Source organism: Sinocyclocheilus rhinocerous, unplaced genomic scaffold (genome assembly GCF_001515625.1).
Source record: "Sinocyclocheilus rhinocerous isolate Xijiao unplaced genomic scaffold, SAMN03320098_v1.1 scaffold1115, whole genome shotgun sequence".
Lineage (NCBI taxonomy): Eukaryota > Metazoa > Chordata > Actinopteri > Cypriniformes > Cyprinidae > Sinocyclocheilus > Sinocyclocheilus rhinocerous.
The window spans coordinates 1,298,592-1,321,232 of record NW_015658514.1 but is presented as its reverse complement, the minus strand read 5'-3'; the positions used below and the strand labels follow the sequence as shown (position 1 = coordinate 1,321,232).

Genomic DNA, 22,641 nt, shown 5'->3' with positions numbered 1-22,641 from the left:
AAAGAAGCAGAGTAAGAGATTAATTGTGCAGTGTAGTCAGATTTTTTATTAACGGGAGTTTTTGCGAGATTAAACTGACCTTTTTAGTAGCCTAATGTTGAGAGTTCTTTACTCGCTTTCTGTACACAGTTTATTCCTCGTTTTGTTTTGTTTTTTTATATTATTTTATTTTACAAGAAAACTTGCGAAGTCTTGTTTTAGCCTACTACTAATGAGTAAAATAGAAAAAAAAAAACGCATCTCCGACACATTTGAGCAGCATTAGTAAACTGTGTAAATATAAAGAAATGCCAAATCACATGCAGGTTTTTTCAGACCGGAGACCATAATCGTGTAATAATTTATTTTATTATGATATGAAGAGTCAAAATTTTCTCTCAGTAATGTTTTTTAAGTTTTTCAAGAATTTCGTGATACTAAACGTTTTATTAGTTGTCATAGCAAGTGATTTTAAAAGTAGGATGGCTCCCTTTTTATAACATGACTGAATTTTACTTTAATTCGTAGTTTATTCTTACTTTTGGAAACCTCATTGTTTTATAATTACTATTATTATTATTATTATTACTGTTGTTTCTAGAAGTAGTAATTTTGATAATAGTCAATAGAAAAAAATATAACCACACACACATTGTTTGTCCACAGAATAATTACACATTATTAAATCAAATAAAATAATTATGCTTTTGTGCGCACGTTCGTTTTCTCTGAATCGCACTTAAGCACTTTTGAGAAATGATCTTAGAACAAATTTAAGACGGTTTATATGCAACATTTTATAAATGAGGCCCCAGGTGTCTTTCTGATGATCTTCTCTGCTCGTGCTCTTCCTGGTGTTTGTGGTGGAGGAGACCAACTCCAAAGTATTTCCCCATTTTTAGAGAGAAAATCTGGATCTTCCTCAGGGCATTCCTCCTCTGAATCCTCAAATGAATGCTGCTCCTCCGTGATCTCAAAATCAGGGTCAGCCTCTGTAAAGTCTTCCTCTGCATCAGAAGGGTCATCTGGTTCACTACTTTCTTCATTTTCACTTGACTGAAGCAAGTGTTCCAGGGCCACTTGAACAGTGTATCTTCTTGACATTTTGGTGAAGAATTAACTGTGCCCAGGTCTTCACTGTCTTAACTGGTGGTTACTGGAGGAGAATATTTGATCCATGATCTTATAGTAGCTGTGGCAGCAGGCAGGGGGAAAGGTGATTGTTTTATAAACAAATTGTGTGTGTGTGTGTGTAAGAGAGAGAATAAGAATCACATTTGGATTTTTTGATTTGATTTATTGATTTTATTTCAATAAAAGCGGTCTTCCTCTGATGCAGTCTTACCAGTTCGTGTGTGTGAGAGAGAAAGCAAGACTTTAGTATTTTTTTTTTCATTTATTGATTTTATTTCACATTCTCACAATGTGCTCTGTTGCAGTCTTACCAGTTCATTTCTATGTGTGTGTGAGAGAGAGAGAGACTCTTTTGTTTGAGTTTTTTTTAATTTCTTGATTTTATTTCACATTTTCCAAATTTGCTCTGTTGAAGTCTTACCAGTTCATTTCTGTGTATATATGTATATGTGTGTGCGTGTGTGGGTGTCTATTTTGCACTCTTGATATTTTAGAGAGTCACCCCTTGATTGCTGCACACTTTTTTCAGTTTTCAAATTTTTCGAAGAAGTCAAGTGTGACTATTTTTTTTTTTTATATATATATATATATATATATATATAAATACCTTTTAATATATCCGAATCATGTCCATGATTTTTTTTGTGTTCACATTATATTGCTAATGTGACAAAAGTCACCAAGTGTCGTCTCATTCCGATGAAGCTAAGATTTTTACAATTTCAAAATATAAAATTTTTCGGTAAAAAATGACAAAAGAGGGCCAGAGGCCTATTTCATATATTTATTATTATAAATGAATAGTAAAAACATTAAACAAATATTAAACTGTGTTTTAAAGAGTTGCCTTAAGAGAACCTGAAGTTAATTTGGTTCTGTGTCACCATTTATATTACCTTTTTTTTTTCTGTCAGTCAAACCGTTTTGATTTATTTTATCTTGTTTTGAATAAGCTCTGTTATGCCGTTGTTTCTGATGTACAGTAAAACTGAGGAATGCTTTTGATTTTACAACAAAATTCATCATAAGACATTTTGTGTTCTGTTTTATTAGAATTAAGAACATTGTAAAAGACAACTGTTTTTACACAGAATAAAACAAAAGCAAATTTATTTTTTCAGTCTACACATAAAAAAGGCTATCATAAATCATCCCTGTAATCCTGGTAAGAACAGGGTGATTGTTGTCTGGTTACATGTGTTATTTTGCAGTAAAATTAACACTACAGTTAAAGGTAAAACAATTGGTTTAGCATTTAAAGCAGAATGTTAAAGAAATACTAAGCTCATCAAAACAATGCATTTACTTGACATAATGCCTCACATGATAACAATGAAAAGAATGACAGAGCATTACAGGAAGAGGGTTACTGAGCTAATACTTCACTTAAGAAACAAACAAAAGCGTTCCTGTGAGCATGTTGATCATCACCAAAGATCACGATCGTCGAATGCTTTCATGGCACTCTTCACCCAGCTCAGCTGAGGATCCGCGCAGATACGATAACCCTTCTTTGTGACAAAACTGAGAGAAGGAAAAGATCAGTTACTCCACACAGAGCTCATTATACACAGTATAATAGATTTCCATTCAACAGTCTTGACAAATTATTATGACAAATGAAAACTCACATGACTCCAGGTTTGACGCATTCCACTCTTGTCTCGATGTAGGAATCAATTTTAGCAATGGGGATTTTTCTCCCACGATAATTAAAACAGCATTCAGATGGTAAATTTGCATCTGTGTTGAAAAATATAATTTATGTAATAAATATTTTGACGTCAATCACCTAAATGTTAACAGAAATTGCTCATTGTAGAAAAATCATTAGGTCACTAATTCACTCTTGGAAATGAGCTTTACAACAGTGATAAAGCCTTTTTTTTTTTATATATATAAATGTCAGTTCACACCACTGAACAAATAAATAATGAAGCTTTCGGGTGACTTACTGTTGCCCGTTACACTGGACTGAAGCAATGCAACCGCCAGAAGACCAATGAAAAGACAAAGACAATACTGACGCATAGCTGCAGACGGCTCTTCTTCTTGAGATAACGCTGATATCAAGAGGATAATGTCCTACAAACTTTACCATGGGTTTTAAAAGGTAAAAGAGGAGGGGGCGAGTGTGGTTTTGGTAAGGGGGCAGGTTATAGGAGAGAAATGTTCCACTGCGATCAAAACAGAAAAAAAAGTGCTCATAAGTCTTACAGGAAACAGTTTTGTGGTTATTTCATGTAGCAAAACTGCACCTCATGTATGATTCACCATCTCAGTGCCATTATTCTCAATGTGCACACTAATGAAGTGAACAGGCAATAGAACACGAATATATACAACTTTATTTATTACTATATCATCTGTACTGACACAACGAAAGCAAAGGCAGCATTTTTGGACAAAAGGACAAACACAGAAGAACAGAGATTGGTCAAAGCGGGTTGTGAGAGCTGCATCAGTGCATGCTCAAATAACATCTGAAAGCTTCAAGTGTGCACACAGTCTGCACACGTTTCAATGTTCATACAGTGTTGATACAGATGAATAAAAAGCTCACATTAAATAGTTCGGACTGGCCAGTTAGTCATATGTGGGCACAGATGCATTGCACATCCTAATTCTGTCAATTCCCACATTAAACACATTGCACAATACATTACTCTACTTCATTATCAACATATCCTGTGTTCCTGGATGGCCTTTGTTCTTTTGAACAGCATGAATTGTTTATGATGATGCGCACACTCAAGTACTCACAACATACCATTAAGTTGTTCATGTTACACACACACACACGTCCTCTTTTATTACAATTAAGATTGTATTCACTCCTTTTATTGTACATGAACTCAAACAGCTGAAAGCACTGGATACATATGAAGTCTTTTAAGTTCTTTTTCTGAGATATGCAAGTTATTTCAAAACCTTGGACTTAAGGCGAAAATAAAAAGCCATTAACTTAAAGCTCCTGGTGTGTGTCCCCCAGATATACAAAATATTTTAAAATTGAGGGCAATGAATAATCGGATTATAATGAAAACAGCCAACATTAACACAAAACAAGTTCCTGGGGTTCCTATATGGTAATGAACAAGAAACAAAACATGAAATAGCAGAGAGCATAGTAAAGACGACAGTGAAAATCTATGAAAAAGAAAAAAAATGTGCAAAGCAGCTTATTGCAGTAGTGTGGTTTAGACCACATAAAAGGTGGGAGGTTTTCCTTCGATCACAGTGATCACAAAGCAGTGAAATCTCACCACATTATCTTGATAAGATCTCAACATAAACTTAATTTGGAGTGTGCAAGATATCAAGTGCCATTCAATATTCTGGTGCCTTCATAGCTTGTTTACATATTACTGTGTGTACATACAGTACACACACTTACACTCTCTGAGAGGATATGAAATTGAGCACTTTTTCCTCACAAAAATAATAATCCATGAACTTCCATGATTTCTAATCAATATAATAAATAAGCATCTGAATGCTTAACGTGATACTGTCAATACTTCTCAGTGAAAAACATTCACCAAAATGACATTCACTTCTCTAAACTTAAAAAAAAAAGTGAAAAATGCTGTTATTGCCGTTACATATTATGGTCCCAAAAATTAGGCCAGTTTAGTGCATGTTATTTACATGAAACAAGTAAAGACTTTAAGTATTATAACATGGTATTTTATAAATTTTATCTGATTTTAATCTCAATTTGATGAAGCGTTGAATGTCAGGAATAATTTACTGCAAAATCTAGAGAGGCTTGTTTCTCTGTTATTAATGAAGACAATATGAGATGTCAAGCATAATGCTGCGACGAGCCGTATGACTGAAAACCACCATCATCACTGAACTCGTACTCCTACTCAATCGCTCATCTACCTTCTTTTCAACACTTCAACCGCCATGAGATCCAAGCTGCACCACAATGTTAAAGCCACATTTATTATGCTAAAGTCCTGTTCTGTAAGCATGAATTGAAACCAAACTTTGGAACTTCAGAAACGCTGGTATTCCAGAATGTTTGGTTTTGGACTGGCACAAAAACTTTCTATAAAAAAAGAGAAAAAAGTAAAAAGGGACAGAGAATCCAGTAACAATACCATGAACACAGCAGTATCTTTCAGTATCCACTCAAATCTCTGAATAAAGACATTTGTGAGACAGAAACACAGATTACAGACACAGGGAGTAAGAGGTAGAATAAATAATAGTTCAGTGTGCAATAAGTCTTAGAAACAATGGAAAAATCAACACAGGAGAAAACATACAACAAATAAAAACAACCTCAGAAAACCACAGCAAAACATATTTTATTTCGCTTAAATGGAAATGTCTCGTTTAAGCTGAGGGAGGCAGAAAAGAAAGTAATGAGAGGACAGAGACATGAAATAAAACTCACATTGCCACACCTAACAGAGTCAGGAGTGTACATTCATGTGATGTGTTGCCTCTGTTCCAGCCCTGTGAGGTCAGTTTGTGTTCCCAGGCATCAGTCTGTATGGAAGAGGACACATACAGTGGCCACTGGAACTGATATTCTCTGATGAAGAGTATCCATGGATAGTCAACATGAGTTTCTCTCTCAGTCTCTGTGAGGTGGAAGAGAAGACATGAGGTTGCATCCTTAGCGTTTCAGTAGCGGACTGCCACGGTCTTGTCCTTTCTGCAAAGTCTGAAGAACCTAGAGGTACAAAAGAATGAAAAAAAAATAAGACTAGTGAAGTAAAAACGCAATTAAAATAATGAACAGCACTGTATCACTCTGCTATTTATTAACATGTAATCCTTTTTTAACTAAAATATAATTCATTTATCATACTTTGTTGCAGCCTTGTGCTAAAATGCTTTTAAATTCAGTTTTTAATACATTTACAGAGTTATTACAATCTAGTGTCTGCTCTGTCACTACAGTTTATGAAGTGTGGGGAAAAAAATAGCATTTTACCATAAGGCTGCAACATAAAATGTGAAATATGGGGGGTTCTCAATCCACTGTATATTCACCGTACATTCAAAATGTTGGGGTCAGTAAAATTTGTCCTGAAAGAAACAGATCACTTTATTTAGCAAGGACAAATTAAATGATCATAAAATGACAGTAAAGAAAGTCAAGTATAACATTAAACAGATTTCCATTTTAAATAAAACCTGTTCTTTTAAACTTCATCAATGAATCTTGAAAGAATGTGTCACTGTTTCCACAAAAATCTTAAATGTTTTCAGCATTGATGATAATGAGAAATGTGTTGTAAAGCTCAAAGAAATAAGAAAGAGCACCAAATAATGCTGAACACTGGAGTAATGGTTGCTGAATGTAATATTTCACAATATTACATTTTTTAATGTATTTTTGATTGGATAAATGCAGCCTTGGGATGCATTAGAGACTTTAAAATAAATTACATTTTAAAAATTCTTAGCAGCCCTAAAATTTTGAATGGTAGTACTGTGTGTGTGCGCGCGCGTTTTTGTGACAAATGAGGACATACATTTGTATAATGACAAGGGTATGACATAGGTATTACAAGGAGAAGGTGACTTTTCAGGACATTACTCCATGTCCCCACTTTTCAAAACGCATATAAATCACACAGAATGGAGTGTATTGAAAATCTGAAATAGCACAAAGTTTCCTGTGAGGGGTAGGTTTAGGGGTAGGGTTGGTGTAGGGCAATAGAATATACGGTCTGTACAGTAGAAAAACCATTACGCCTATGGGATGTCCCCACTTTTCACAAAAACAAACCTGTGTGTGTGTGTGTACAGATTTATATCATGGTGGGGACTTAAAGGCACAATATGTCATTTTTCGCCGCTAGAGGGCGCATATTCAAAACAAACAAAGAATCAAAGGCGTAGTTTGATGACGCCGTGACTGAGTGTGGAATCATGGGAGTTGTCGTCTTCTAAGTACACAAGTCAGCAAAATATATAACACTGTTCTAGTGGTTTTTGGATATTTTAATTAAAAAATTGTACATATTGTGCCTTTAAACCTGAATACACACAGACTCATGTGGACTCGTGCCACGGTGGGGACCTAAATTGAGGTCCCCATGGGTTCAAAAGCTTTTTGAGAAAGTAAAAATGCAGAGTTTTCTGTGAAGGGTAGGTTTAGGTGTAGGGTGTGTGTGTGTGCACTTTGGATGGGATAAATGCATAGCACTAATTCTTAGTATGGGTAACCATACCTGGCCACATGTTACGTCACTTTCACTTTCAGAAACGTCTAGCTTCGCGGTCTCTCTCCCTCTCATTTGGATTCGTAGAGTACGTTAGTTAATATAAGGAAACGTCTAGCTTCGCGGTCTCTCTCCTGTTGTATAAACGCAATATCACTCTCGTACTCGAGCGATACCGGCTTAATATCAGCGGCTGTGATTGCCTCTGGCCTAATCACAGCCATGCTGATATAGAGCCGATATCGCTCGAGTACGAGAGTGATATTGCTCATATACTGTATATATATAAGGGGTGTCGAAATTAATCGTTGCATCGCCATGCGGACGTGGACGATTCTGCACAGAGGCAGTAATAGACCATAATCGATTATAGCCTATGACGTCATTCGCATACGCGCTTGTCACGTGAGTAATAAAAATGCACTCTCTATTTTTAAATCGGGGCTTGGCTTTTTAAGTAGCCCCTCACTGCAGAAGAAAGATCCAGGGGGCGGGGTTGGATCCACATCTAGTGCTGTACGACACAGCATCTCTGTCAGTTTCTGTTTAACTCTGTGAACATCTCTTTGTACGAGTCAATACTCAAGCAAACTGAGGTTAAGATGAAATATGGGTCATAGAGGGATTAAGAGGGGTTTCGCTTGTAAACAGTGCAGTGGTGCAGAGCACATTTAAAAAACATTAGACATCACTTGGATAAACAAGACTTACATATCCCACATCAGGACGATAGCAAGTGTAAGCTCCCAGAATGCTGTGCAATACATCATGGTATGGGCCTCCCTGAAAATAAAACCCCAAAATATGATGACACAATTGTCAGCAGATGATATAAAACTCCAGAAACAACAATGCACCCTACCTGTTGGAAAATACAGAGATTGGGAAAGGTTCTGGAAATGTCTAACTTGATCAGTTCTAGACTGGCCTCTCGATCAGCATGAGACAAGCCTGCATCTGAAAAATAAGCAATAATTAGTTACAAAAGGGCATTAAAGCAAAGGCACTTAACAGCAAGGAAAGCTGCTGATAAAGGGGAGAAATAAAGGAAAATAAAAAGAGGATAATAAAATAAAAAAGTATAATAAATAATGTTTTATATGAGATTAAAGAAGTTATTCCAGCAAAAGAGAGGAGAAAAACCATGTACTTGGAAAAATGAAAATGAAAAATGCCTAACAATCACCTTCACTCTCCGTTTCTGCAGCAGCCGTTGGGGCTACAAAGGCATTCCACTTTTCTTTGGCTCTTGCCAAACAGATGTTATACAGCTCTGTTTAAAACACATACACACAAATAATAATGTGTTATTTACTTCACTTTATTTACTTTAATCTTAGTATATGAAACTATGATCCGCACTCACAAAAACAGAGGATACTGGGTTTAACACACTGAAGAAGGCCTTGAGCCAAAAGATTTGTGGGTTTTCCCTATTGGTGATAAATGTATAATAAAATGTAAAAAGAAGACTGTTTTTGTGAGTGCGGATCATGGTTTCATATACCAAGCAATTTAATAGATTGACGCACAAATAAAAGATCAAGTGATGGAAAAGCGTGGTGCAAACGGCTTTGTGGCACTACATATGTAAATCTAAAACCACTATATGCTTTGCAATGAGACCCCCTAGTGATACAGTTTGGTTATTACATGTAACTGTTCTTATTAATCAAATTTCATAAAAGTGTAAGTGTAACTGCATTGTTTAAATAAAGGCAATGTTTAAACAATAATGTAAAACTAACTTCCCATAATCAATCATAGTCTTCAGAATCATTTGCTATTCAACATTTTCACCATTCGTGCAATTAAACCTTCTTTACTTTTCTACTCAATTACAACAGATCACTTTTGCAAAAACAATTAAACCACAACAGTTTTCAGTGCAGAGTTCTCACAGTAAACAACCACAAAAGCATGGTTATTACTGCATATAACATCGTTACCATTAAACCATGCATATAATGTCCCCATTACCAAAATCGAGAAGCTGGAGAGAACAGTCAGTTCTTATATAAGATAGTGGCTTGGACTCCCGCGATGCCTCAGCAATATCGGCCTATATGGGAAAAGTGCCCTGGAACCGCCCGTCTCTAGCCTCACTGAAGAGTTCAAGTGCACCAAAGTGAGACTGGACATGACCCTGACCGAGTCTCAAGATGCTATAATACAAGCGGCTGCTCCCAGATTGGCAACTGGGAGCAAGTGGACCCTGACTGAGGCCATACAGCAGGCAAAATCCACTCTCAGGCATGGAGACATTGTAGGACAGGTGCAGCAGGGATGAGGGGGGTTTTGGACTTGGGACAAGCCGACCCATATGGTACAAAGCAACATCCGCCCAGAGGAGTAAACTGATAGTAACCAAGGTCCGGCAGCAAGAGGAGACAGAGAAATGCACAAAGGTTGTCTCGCAGTCCAAACAGGGACAGTGGACTAATTGGGAAAATCTGGAGCAACGTAAACTCACCTGGAAGGATCTTTGGGAGATGGAAGGAAGCAGACTGAACTTCATCATTAAAGCCACCTACGATGTTCTCCCCACACCCAAGAACCTAAACCAATGGATTGGAGAAGATCCATCATGTCCTCTCTGTCAAACCCCAGCAACGCTAAGGCATATCCTCGTCGGCTGCAAAACCAGTCTTTCCCAAGGACGTTACACCTGGAGGCACAATCAGGTTCTGAGACAACTGGCGATTATCCTGCAGGGAAGAAGAATCACCACCAATGTCCTCCCTCCTCCAACGCCTGGATTCTCAAAAGCCACCACCTTCGTAAGAGCACGACAGCTTCCAGTAAAGCCAACTACAAAAATAGAAACAACCCTGCTGGACACTGCCTGGGACTGGAAAATGCAGGTTGATCTGGACCAGAAGCTCAGCTTTCCACCTGAGATAATTACAACTAACCTCAGGCCAGACCTAATACTGTGGTCAACCTCACAAAAGTCCTTGTTCATCGTGGAACTAACTGTACCAAGGGAGGCTGCAATTGGTGAAGCAAATGAACATAAAAGGCTGAAGTATTCAGACCTATTAACTGAAGCAGTACAACGGGGCTGGCGAACACAGTTGCTCCCCGTAGAGGTTGGGTGCAGAGGTTTTGTAGCCACGGCAACAACCAGGCTACTGAAGGGGTTGGGAGTCAGAGGACAGGCCTTACGACAAGCCATTAGGTCGCTGTCAGAGGCTGCTGAGCGAAGCAGCAACTGGCTGTGGCTAAAAAGGAAGGATCCCAAATGGGCTGCAAAATGACCTAGAGGAGTAGAAGCAGAGGGGAGCGCACCTGGGATGCCAGGTGTTGCTGTTGAGCCCTTTGGAGGTGTCGTGGGCCTATCAATGAAACACAGAGGAAGGAGGGTGCCCACCTGATGACCCCAATGTAGTGATTACCCCTACTCTCCACTCAAGATGTCAACAAAGTGCCGATTATTCTAAGGGATTGTACTATCAAGTCCTACACGCTCAACTTTACCATTAAAACATGACATTACATTTTTTGTTAATAAAAAAATAATACCGGAGAAAAAAAAGTTTAAACTTAAAGACTAATCAAACCACATCAAACCACAGGACGCTGCTTGTGAAACACCATGAACAAAACAAAACCACAATACAAAGAGATTTATATAAATTACACACAAAATACACATTTAAAAGAATAGAAAAAACTTAATATTTAACATTCTTTTTTTTATCCATACATTTGGAATTTTAAAAAATTATGTCCGAAGTAATCTTTTCCTGTATGTGCTTATCCAGTATGTGTGAGGTGTGTGTGATAAAGCACACATAAAACCCATTCATACCATCTGTGATGTTTAGTTCATTGCCTATCGCTAGACTCCAGACTTTGCCCCTCACACTGGGTGGCAGACCCTGCCACCATAAATCCCTCACCCGCTTAGATGAACACCTGGAATTGTGAAGAGAAGGACAGAGTGAAGTAAGTCATCATTTTTATATATTTGCGTTTATATATTTTTTTCTCTAAGCATATTTTAATTGTTACATTGTTTATTTCCTTTTTGGACTTTCAGCCACTTTTATGTTTTATTCACAGGGATAGCAGAGAGATCATTGGACATAATAAGGATAAGAGCTACACACATTAAAACACACATTGCTCACATGAGCACCTAAGCTCAACATGTCAGTACACATGCACTAAATTCTAGTCCATGTCTCTCACTAGTTGGTCAGTACATCTCTTGCCAAATATTACTCCTTGGAATGTTTTTATGGGATGATATTAGACTCTAAATGATTAATAGTCTTTATTTGTACAAATCGCTGCACAATCATTTAATCCCGAATTACACAGACTCAAATTGAAAGGCATTTGTTTGTGTTTAGTAAGATACATGTATAAAATGTATGCAGTACATGGATAATTGTGCATGCATCTATTAATCATTTAGAGTCTAATATCATCCCATATGTTTTTGGCTCTTCTTTGATCTATTGTCTGTTATTTAATTATATGGAATGTCAAGAATATTTGATTGTGTGATATATTGTGTCAATGATTTTTGTGTGCAGACTCACATGCTTTGCCAGTTGGGTAATATCTCCTGACTCCAGGTGAGAGCAGCATTGCCGATGCTTTCCTCTAGTTTACACCTGTCCTCTAGTTGTTTTTTCCGTTTCTGGGCCTCTTTCAGCTCTGCACAGAAACACACACACACACACACACACACACACACGTAGTGAGAGAGGAGGAACGGAAGTTAAATGGAAATGTGTTTCAACAGGATTCAATTTCAGCTTTTGCAACAGCGCCCTCTACAGCACAAAACTGGACACACAGGCACAAACAAATGTGTGAAAAAGTCACCTCTCTTCTTGGCCTGAGCTACCATCTCCTCATATTCTTGTCTGTGTTTCTGGGCTTCTTCCTCAGGTTTTGCAGGAAGATTCCTACACACAGATACATAATGACTGTCAACAGATACATTACTATCTGTGAGAGAAAACATTCTAAAACACTTTACATTTATAACTCCTTTATTATTCATTATCTACTGTGCTGCATGGTATAACGTTGCATGCAAGATGGAATTTTTTTGTGTGTTTTAGGACAATACAGGAATGAGAGGTTTCAGGACAGGAGGAGATATACAAAAACACTTACGCTGGACGGTTCTCCAGTATAAGGGCTGTGGTTGAAAGTGGCTCAAAGTCCAGGTTCCTTCTTACATTCTTATTGGGAGATATGGAACTGCTTGACTGTCCACTCCTTTCATATTCCTTCAAAAATAAAAAAAATAAATAAATACAAATAATTTACAATAAATATATACACATTTTATGAATCTATAAAATAATGAAAATATAATAAAGCAAACATATAAATTATCTTATGATAAAAAACACCTGTTAACACATTTCAATCATGAGAAGCAAAAGCCAACACTGTATATAGTCCAAAGAATTACAACAAACAATACACTTTCAAACAGTTCAAGGCCAGCTGGGCGAAAAAAAAACGAAAAAAAAACAGGTAATTCGCAACAACAACAAAAACTTTTTAAAGAGATTTTTCCATTTGTCATTTTTTTCCATTTAACTCTGATTAATGCAATATAATGTATTATTATATTATTATAATGTAATATTTGAATGAAATCTGCTTAAAAGAAAAACAATACAACATATACTACAATAAAAAATTACACTTTACAATTAAAATTGTTAAATCATTTTTTCCCCATATTGTACTGATGATTTTGGATTATGGCAATGAGGCCTAATCCTCAAGAAAATGCTAAATAATACATTTCAATGTTTTAGACATAAGAACTTTGTGGAACTAATGCTTTCACAAGTTTTTAACATCCAGGGTTTTTGCCACACAATACTTTTCACAACCTGCACAAGTGGAAGCAGAAGTTCTCAAACAAGCAGGAACTGTGAAAAATAACACTCTTTGCAAACACAATGCGTCACAAATGGAATAAGAACAACTTGCTCCTGTTACAGCATTTGAGTTTCTTTACAAAGTCTCATGTCACACACTGTACACCCTGAATAGTAATTCTGAAGTAAATCTGTGTATCTGAACAAAACGAAGATAAAGAAATACGTTTTGTTTTATTTATGCAGTCAGAAAGCACACACTATCGCTCATGAGTGAATATAAATATTTAATTTGCCCCTGCACTGCACTCTCTCAGAGATAAAACTATAGACAAAATGACCTACATTCCAACTATGAGCCAAATGTGTATAAGAAAAGGACATTAAGTAAGATTAGACGGGAAGCTCCTGATTGGTTTTAAGAGTGAAAGAGGGACAGCAAACCAAACAAACAGGACAACAATATAGTCTAATTCACCAACACACACAAATGTGCTTACACATGAACACCATGTACACGTCATTTCCTCCATTCAAATGCTCTTTTTTCTCTTCCTTCTCATTCTCACCTTTTCTTTTTCATCAGACAGAAAACGATATGAACTCACCATGAACGCTGCGGTGCTGTTGAGACATTCAGAATCCAGCGTTTCAGACACTACACTCTACACCATTGCTGTATTTCTTAATAATACAGCTTAAGTCCCTTGTAGACCGAAAGGCAAGGCACAGCGGCAGAAGACCGCAAGGAATATGGGACACACCCTGAGAAACAGTAGCATGATTCTACTGTGCTCCTGCTCCTCTGCTGTTATTGCTGTCTCACTCCTGCTAAGTTACTTGACACTGTTTTTCCTTGCCCTCTTTCTCTCTATTACTTCGTCCTAACAAACACACACCCAACTGGGAGGCCCTACATCAGAGGGATGCAGAGGATCAGACCTTGTCCCGTGCACCTGCTGTGTCCATATGTGTGTGTGTACATAATGCTAATGTTACTCGTCATCATCACAGTGCTGAGAGAGGATCCATGATTTACAGGCATACTAACTGATTCCAGCTATTAGGAGCACAAGGCTCTCTGCACTGCAGTCTCATGTGATCAGTGCACTCTGTGCTCCGCTGTGCATGTCTGAGTCATGTACAAAGATGATAAATAATCTGCTTTATGTGGCCTGTGTGTCATCAGTTCTCATGAGCTTCCACTGATTCAAATAAAATATAACAAGGAACATTCTAACCACTAACCACTTTAGTCTCTTGAGACTTTACAAATAAAACAAGTACTTTGTACAAGTACAAGTATTTGCTTGTTTTAGTTGTAAAGTTTTAAGGGACTACAAACAGGTAGAATATTGCAATATTTAAAGTCAAAAGCACTGATGCAGGAAAGAAGTGCATAATATTAAAGTGCCCCTATTATGTCTTTTCGATTATTACCTTTCATGCAGTGTGTCATGTAGCTGTATGTGAACAAACTATCTGCAAAGTTGTGAAGCCGACAGTGCACGATAAGTTGTCTATATATATATAAAAAATTTTTTAAAAGGAGTCGGCTCGCAATCGCCTAAACGAGTCGTCAGGAATTCGAATCTTATTCTGTTACGGCTCTACGTCATGCAGTAACACATTTGCATAATGTCCGCCCACTTGTTAACACTTGACACTTACCACTGAGAAACGTCCTGCTCCAGTCGTGCTTGCGAATCAGTCTCTTGTCTATCAGCCACTTCAACTGTTTCATCATCAGACTCCGGCTCGAATTGGTAAGGTACAATCGATACCATCTTTGCTCCGGTCGTTCTTTGGAGGTAGACTCCAGATAGAATTGGTAAGGTACAATCGATACCATCTTTTCTATGTATTGACAAGTCTCCAGGGCTGTCATTCCGTCATGGCAATGGGCGTTTTGTTTCCAACACGCGCTGTACGCGGTAAACCAATCCAGAGCCAATCTCTGTACGGCTCTGGACCAATCACAAGGGACTGCGCCATCTGACCAATCACAGCAGTGAGGGCTCACGGAAAGGAGGGGTTTAGAGAGACTGATTCTTTGAACTGCTTCGCACGAGTCGTTTACAAATCATTTAGAAATGAGGTCAAATTAAATCTATTTTTTGAGAAAACTAACATGTTTTTTGACCTTGCATGCATGTAAACCTGTTTTAGGAGACTCAGAAAACAATATTAGCAACCTTAAAAATGGCATAATAGGGGCACTTTAAGCTAATCTTAACTCATCTCTTCCTATAAGCCACTGCTAGAGCCTAAATAAACCAGCAGCTCTAAACCTGTCACCCAATACCCCAATCTTCCATTACAGCTGCAGAGAACAAAAGCAAGAGATAAAGGCAGGAGTTGGATGTGGATGAAATCTAGATGGACACGGGGAGGCTGAATCAGGGGGTTCAAATTACCTAAAGCAAACAGCAGGCCTGTACACAGGAAACAAAGCCCCATTCACAACAATATCATAACTCTGCATTCGATTGATTCATGCATAAACTTATATAAACAAATCTTTAAACGTAAATGTTTCACTGTTAAAATCATTTCTTCAAGCGGTCATGGGAGGAAAGTGTTACCCAGCATATTTCTGACATCAAAGAGACGCATGACAAATAAAAACAATGTGTTCTTAAATTGGCTCAAAGTATCAAGCAAGTTTGATATCCTCAGACTGGACATCATACACTACACTCTGCAAAATCTGTCAACTCCGACTGTCCAAAATCTGCAGACTGGCTAAAATCTGGCTCTGACTTCGCCAGACAGCAAATTAAGGCAAAATCCTGGACTACCATTATGTAGTGTATCTCAGTCTTTAGTTTAAAAGCAGCACATCACAGGACTTGCTTTGTTAAAGAGGATCTGACATCACATTTATGTGGCCTAAACATTCAAATAGGTAGGGCAATACTCAATGTACATCATAAAAATACACTGAATACAGAAACTATATTTTCACAATTTCGGTGCAACCCTACTACATGAAAAGCACTCAAAAATCAGGTACATTGCATTTTGACTTCTTGTAAGATCTTGTATGAGTGCAGGTGTGTGAACGTACCTTTTGTATTTTCCTGGAGTCTTTGATTGCAAGTTCTTTATGTGGAACTTTACCAAACAGCTTCCAGCCAGGCTCTCTCTGTTCTTCCTGTGCACCCGTATCCTTCATCCTCTTAGCAAAAAGACTCCTTACAAATAAAGAAAAGAAATAAAAGGACAGAGTTAATAGAGAGCTACATCTACTGATAATTACCTTCTCTAGTGTTTTTTAAAATACATATATTTTCACTATTTTTAAGCAATGTGAATTCCACGAATGTGAATTTCACTAAATACACAGACCAAAGAGAGAAACTGAAAAGAATACTGCACTATAGTAGAGACTAGAGAGTGAGGCACAAGGGGGAAAAATAACATTTGAGCTGTTTTAAGATCGAGAAAAGCTTCAAGAAAGTCCATGTTGCAGAGATAAAAAGGGCAGGCAATTTGGAGACATGGCCACGCTATTCAGTGGCTTCTCAACATTTTTGATCTACAAGCCATTTTTTATATTCCACAATGCTTGTGAAACAAATACATGAGTGCTTCAGCAGCACTGAAACTGATATGGTTGATGATGGTAATATGCAAAATCATGGGGCCAAAAGCTGAAGTATATCAGTGTTATATCAAGTACTGCATATCATAGCTGAATTGGGGCCTGCAAGAAACTGTTTATTTTAAAAGGACAATGTATATTAGAAAGAAAAATATTAAAATATTAAATCACTTGTGATGAGAAACACCAGCATACCCTATAATCAGAAATTGAGATTACAATTGAGTGAAAATTGAAACATTGCAAATGTAGGTTGTTACTAAAAGACAAAACAACAACAACAAAAATCACAGAAATAATATTTTTAGGATGCTACCCCAATACAAAAACCTATATATAAAAATAAATATTTTATTAAAAAAAAAGATATTTCGAAATATCTTCAGAAATATTCAGAATTCCAGCAGACACAATAGAGAAAAAGGGTACCCAAGAAAATTGCACACATGAAAAGTATAATGAAACTAAAAAATAAAAGGAACAAAAACAATTATACATTAGAAAAAGCTTAAAGCTTGTTGAATAATAATAATAATAATGCAACATTATTTGAAAGGCAACATTTGGTGAAACTCACACAATCATACGCATAATAATACTACACAAATCATTAGTTTATTTTAACAACATTACAAATGCAAGTGCTACGATACCTGTGGAAGAAGCTGGCGAGGGGACCCAGTCTCTTGGGTCTAGCCTCATGTGGTATAGAGACCCCCACAGGATGCCTATGAGGGCTGCTGAGCTTGCCGTGTAAGTCAGTAGGAGATGAGAGTGAACTGTCAGAATGGTGCAAGACATCTTCATTCTCAAATGTAACAACAGCACTGGACTCGGATGTAACCATAAAGTCTAGGAAGTCCTCATTACTGACAGACAATGTGGCAGAAAACTCAGTACTTAAACTTGAAACACTGCACATTGAAATATCATCACTGCGGTTCAAAGTACCCTTGCCTGCCGCACTGGAGAGCCCGCCGGCTCCATAAGGACGTACCAAATCAAAGTCACAACGTGGGAAGGTGGAAGACTTGAGTATGGAGCTATCTGAAATATCCAAGTTTAGTGTTGCTGGACTATCATCATGTGGAGGTGGAACCACCAGCTCAGCAGTGGTGACTCGAGCATGAATGTGCTCAGGGGGGTTCATCTCAAGGGAGGGGATTCCAGAGTCCTGAGAGGCCAAGCTGCTGCGATCCTCATCACATGTGCCATTAAAGGGAGTGAATGATTTGCAGCCGAGGGAGACATGTGGCAGCTGAGAGTCTGAGGGCATGTGATGGTTGACATGGTTTTGGGTGACAGGCTTTGAGGCAATCTGCAAACACTGGTTGTGTGAAGAGTTGCTGAACGATGAGACCTGGAAATCTAGAAAGGCAAATAACAAAAGAAGATCAGTCCTTATAAGGAAAAGTCTTATGGCTGTTTTGTCTCCTTTTAGAAAATAAACCGACATTTTTCTGAACCAATAAATGTAATTTCCACCATGTCAGATTACATACAGATTTTCATAGCATTCTGTGGTGGAAATGACAATGATGGAAATTACATTTTTAGGGGGGAAAAATGGCTGACTCCATCTTGCTAGGTTAATTTCACAAAAAAACATTTTCTACTTTCTACATTACACCTTGACTGGAAATGACACAATATAAAACTACTCTATCTTCACACAATATACACAGTATACTGCACCAATGTCTGATTGACTACCTTCATTAGGGGAAAAATTTATGTTTTTGGTTTAAATGAGTGGGAAATTTATTGGGTAAATCAATTTTAGCCAATAAATACTAAAATGATTAGTGCTAATGTCACTCCTGTTTAATTGTTAAGGTCATAAAGATTTAAAAATGTAATAATATTTTATGATTTTTTTTTGTTGTTGTTGTAATTTTAAGACTGACAGACTGGGTCTGGGACAACTGTAACACCATGTCTACACCAGACTTAAGTGGTGCGACACTGCATGCAAATGGTGTAAAACAAACTTTATGCAGAAAAGGCATCTGAAAAACAAGAAAAATCATGAATGCATGGTAAAATAATATAACAATATAATATAATAATAATTTAAAAGAGTTTTTAAGACAGTTTTTGCAATAAATACCATCTCTACTTATACTTATCTCAGGGTCACTTGGACAAAAATAAATCAATTGTATCCTAGAAACCCATCAGGGAAAATCACACCTTAAACTGTAATAAAAAAAATTATATATATATATATATATATTTCCCTCAACCCTAAAACGCAAAATAATAAATTGAAAATAATGCAATGCATTATTGAAAATACGTATGTAAAAATGACTTCATATTATTAGTAATTGGGCCCAATTTTTTATGTTAATTTTTCCATTAGGTGATAGGTCTGTGGTCTCAGCCCACACTATATTCCCCATATGTCAGTATTCCAGGTAAACTGAAGGGTGACAAGACTCAATGTGCATGGCTGGGTAAACACCTCTCTGAGTCTTCCCTCTGTAAAACAGCACAGCAACCTCTAGTCACACCACACCACTGACCAGCTTCTCTACATAAGAGTGACATGAAAACTCAAGTGTGCAGGAGTAGAGAAAGCAACCTGAAAGCATACCAAAAATGTGACCCAAAGACCTGAGGAAACATCACATCAACACTCCCACCAGCTCAACTATGAAACAGCTGTCCTCAAACATCCTTGATAATTTAATTAGCGGACAATATCTTCCATCAAAATTGAACAAAAATAGCTCTTTGACTTAATGAGGATAGAGGAAGAATGACTGGGGTGCATACGTCCTGAGGACATCACAGTAGCACATCAACAGGACATCAAAAACAAAGTGGAAAATAGAACATCAGCTCAAAACAAAAAAGATGGCAAAGATGATGTTTATATTGTGCCTGATACGGATGCAATAAATATAATGGGAGAGGCAACAGAATTCGAGCTCTGCTGGTTCTTCCTCCTCAATTGAATATGGTTCAGTGTGTGTGACAGGTGTGTGCACCTGTTCATCTACTGCAAAAGAAACAAATATGTGCATATAATCTACAAACCAATATTCGATTGTGGATAGAACATGCCTTGACAAAGCCATGAAATCTACAATTGAAAGTGCAATCAGTAACTGCAGCTTTTGACAGGACAACAATACTTTAATAACCCAACAATACATGCCTTAAACAATAACAGCGTTCACAATTTCAGAAGTGACCCAGCCCATACATTTCTCAAATTCAAAGAATTATTTTTGGTCTTTGAGTTTTAAGTTTTCTGTGTTCCTGTAGTCAAAGATAAATAGCTAACCGATTTAAACGATTATTTCTTTTATCCAAATTAATAATGAGCTCTTTCAACTAAATCATACAGAGCTACTTCTTGGCTCTTTGAGCTGATGTGTTGCTAATGCTTGTAAAATACTATGAAATTGTTGTTCTCTGATGCAATCCCTCATAACGCAATCAGCATCCTCTGAATTTCTCAAAACCACCAAAGATACTGTTTTTTAAGGAAATATGACTGCATGACAGAGATTACAGAAGTTATGGTTACAACATTTCTAGAACAATGAACAAAGTGTGTCCATATTTGTACTTTGTAGATTAGACCCTACTGCAAAAGTTTTTGTGGCCTCAATTGATCCTTAAATTAGACTAATTATAAATTAAAATATTAATATAAATTCTAATATTGCTAGAAACTACTTAGTTAATAATTTCTAATAAGGACGAAACATGGAGACATTTTTACATTTCTACATTCCCTAAATCTAATATTACATTTTAACATAATATCTACATTAAGCATGATTCTGCCAAGAAATCAGAGAATAGAAATATCAGCGCCCGCCCCCCCAGTTTTCCTGTGTGCTCTCAAACTACTTATATTTTTATGCATAATATGCATATTTTGCAAAAAACATAAAACACATCGGTTATATATATATAAACAGTTTAGTTTTTTATTTCTCCATTGTTTTGACTGGCAATGCTTCATAGGATTGTAGTTCTTTCCCTTATTAAAGGCGTTACATAAATAGTCTTGTATCTTAGGTCTCTTTGTCTGTTTTCCAAATACTTTTTTGCTTCAAATCAAAACGTGTATCGTTGTGAATCACCACCTGGTTGTTTTTGTTCAAAGCTTTTTTTGGTTCATAGTCAGTAAATCAGGAAAATCCCTATGGGAAAAATACTTCTGGTCTGGAACCATGCTTTAAAACTGGGCGAGCACTGTTGCACTCTATTATTCATAACTAGCAACTGTAGAAACACAGAATGGCCACTGCATTTAGTAAATTTGTAATCACTGATGTTCAATATAGGTTTACTTTGTCAATATTGCAAGTGCTCTGAAAAACAGTTTGAAACTATCCTGTAGTCTCTTTTCATTCATTCATTCATTGAAGTGCATGCTCGATTTCTCAATTAGTAAATACATTTTCAATGTTTCATCTGATTACACTCAAACACAGTTAAATACACACATAAACATGACTAAACAAAACCATTTATGTGATGCATAGAAGTTTATTTTTTAGTTTTGTAGCCTGTTTTTCCCCATGACTCAAAACCCAGTGATGCTAATGAGTAATAATACTAATACTGCTGTTAACATTTTGAGATCCAGACCCTAAACAAACAGCTTGGAGACTGTACCTGTTACATAGCCTACAAGGTTTCTTTGAACTCACCATCATTGCTTTGACTGGACGTGTGCTCTGCTTCTGCCATGTTCCTGCCGCAGGTGGAAAGATGTGTGTGTGTCCATCACCTCCTCACATTCACTCCACACCCTCCAATAAACAACACATCAAACACTATTATTAATACTGTTCGCTTTCACGAGCACTTCTGCATTTCATTTATCATCTACACTCTAAACTTAACTCAAAACTTTTCGCCTTGCTTGTGCACTTCACTATTCCTAGGGTGAGCAGACATTAAACTTTTACAGAACGGCAAGAGTCTTGACTGCAAAAGGTTTAAACTCTTATTTGCGCACGAGTAACGCTAACAGCGAGATAAAAGCTAATGGAAAGTATCTTACCTGTTGTGACGCTGCCTCCGCCATTTTAAAACATCCTCACCGATATAAACGTGCCAGGAAACCATGCGAATCGATAATTCCACCTGCGCTACGACTGAATGAAGTGATGGTCTGCATCAAATAAAGTCAAAAACGATTGCTACTTCCACCTGTGGAGGTAACGTCGCTTTTCAGGCACACAAAACGTTGTCATTTAAAGAGAGGCAGCGCGTTTTGAAAGTGTTAGGACATATTGCCGACAATCAGTAAATCAGGAAGTGACCTCCAGTGCCCTGTACACTGTACACACACTGAGCGACGCGATAAAACTACGACGCTGCTGCTGCCCGCGGTGTCATATTGTAGCCTACTCTCCGGTGATTTATTAGTTTTGTCGCGTCACGTGTACACCAGCTTTAATGAATGCGCCTGACCATTGACTGCAAAAATAGCAGTAATTCACCAGTCTACTTACCAGGAGTCCAGCCAGTTGTGTTTGATGTTACCGTCAGAACAACCTCTTTTTTTTTAATATACTTTAATTTTACTACTACCAAGAGACATAGGCCTATGTACTGATTTAATGCACTTGAAACATGCAACTACTTGTAGCTGGATTTTCTGTGGCTGGTACGGGGTAGGATATAACATTTTATTAGGCCTACTCTAAGCACTGAGGGAAAATACTGAGAATATCCTTTAAACAGCAAATTACAGTATTTGTAAAGTCATTTTCTGTGACAAGTTGTGCTGGAAAGTCTTTAAGGTCAGAGTTCCACTTGGAGATTAAGCACTTCCCTCAGTCTGATTCTGTTATAACCAGGTTGGCCCAGAGTCAAAGCTTAATGT

General features: G+C 37.2%; 2 protein-coding genes across 2 annotated transcripts; both read right to left on the bottom strand.

Moving 5' to 3' along the window:
* Positions 1–2,205: 2,205 nt before the first annotated feature.
* Positions 2,206–3,283, bottom strand: LOC107722364 (C-C motif chemokine 3-like). Its single transcript, XM_016530692.1, has 3 exons — positions 3,069–3,283; positions 2,745–2,856; positions 2,206–2,637 (listed from the first exon to the last, which is right to left on the bottom strand). Exons 1-3 carry the CDS (start codon positions 3,142–3,144, stop codon positions 2,541–2,543), a joined length of 285 nt encoding a protein of 94 aa, XP_016386178.1. The 5' UTR covers positions 3,145–3,283; the 3' UTR covers positions 2,206–2,540.
* Positions 3,284–5,749: 2,466 nt separating this feature from the next.
* LOC107722355 (TBC1 domain family member 14-like) lies at positions 5,750–22,134 on the bottom strand. The gene is made up of 12 exons (XM_016530680.1): positions 21,814–22,134; positions 21,458–21,559; positions 17,432–18,146; positions 16,242–16,368; positions 12,447–12,562; positions 12,150–12,232; positions 11,861–11,978; positions 11,122–11,228; positions 8,494–8,580; positions 8,170–8,264; positions 8,019–8,090; positions 5,750–5,806 (listed from the first exon to the last, which is right to left on the bottom strand). Exons 2-12 carry the CDS (start codon positions 21,495–21,497, stop codon positions 5,750–5,752), a joined length of 1,617 nt encoding a protein of 538 aa, XP_016386166.1. The 5' UTR covers positions 21,498–21,559; positions 21,814–22,134.
* Positions 22,135–22,641: the final 507 nt, after the last annotated feature.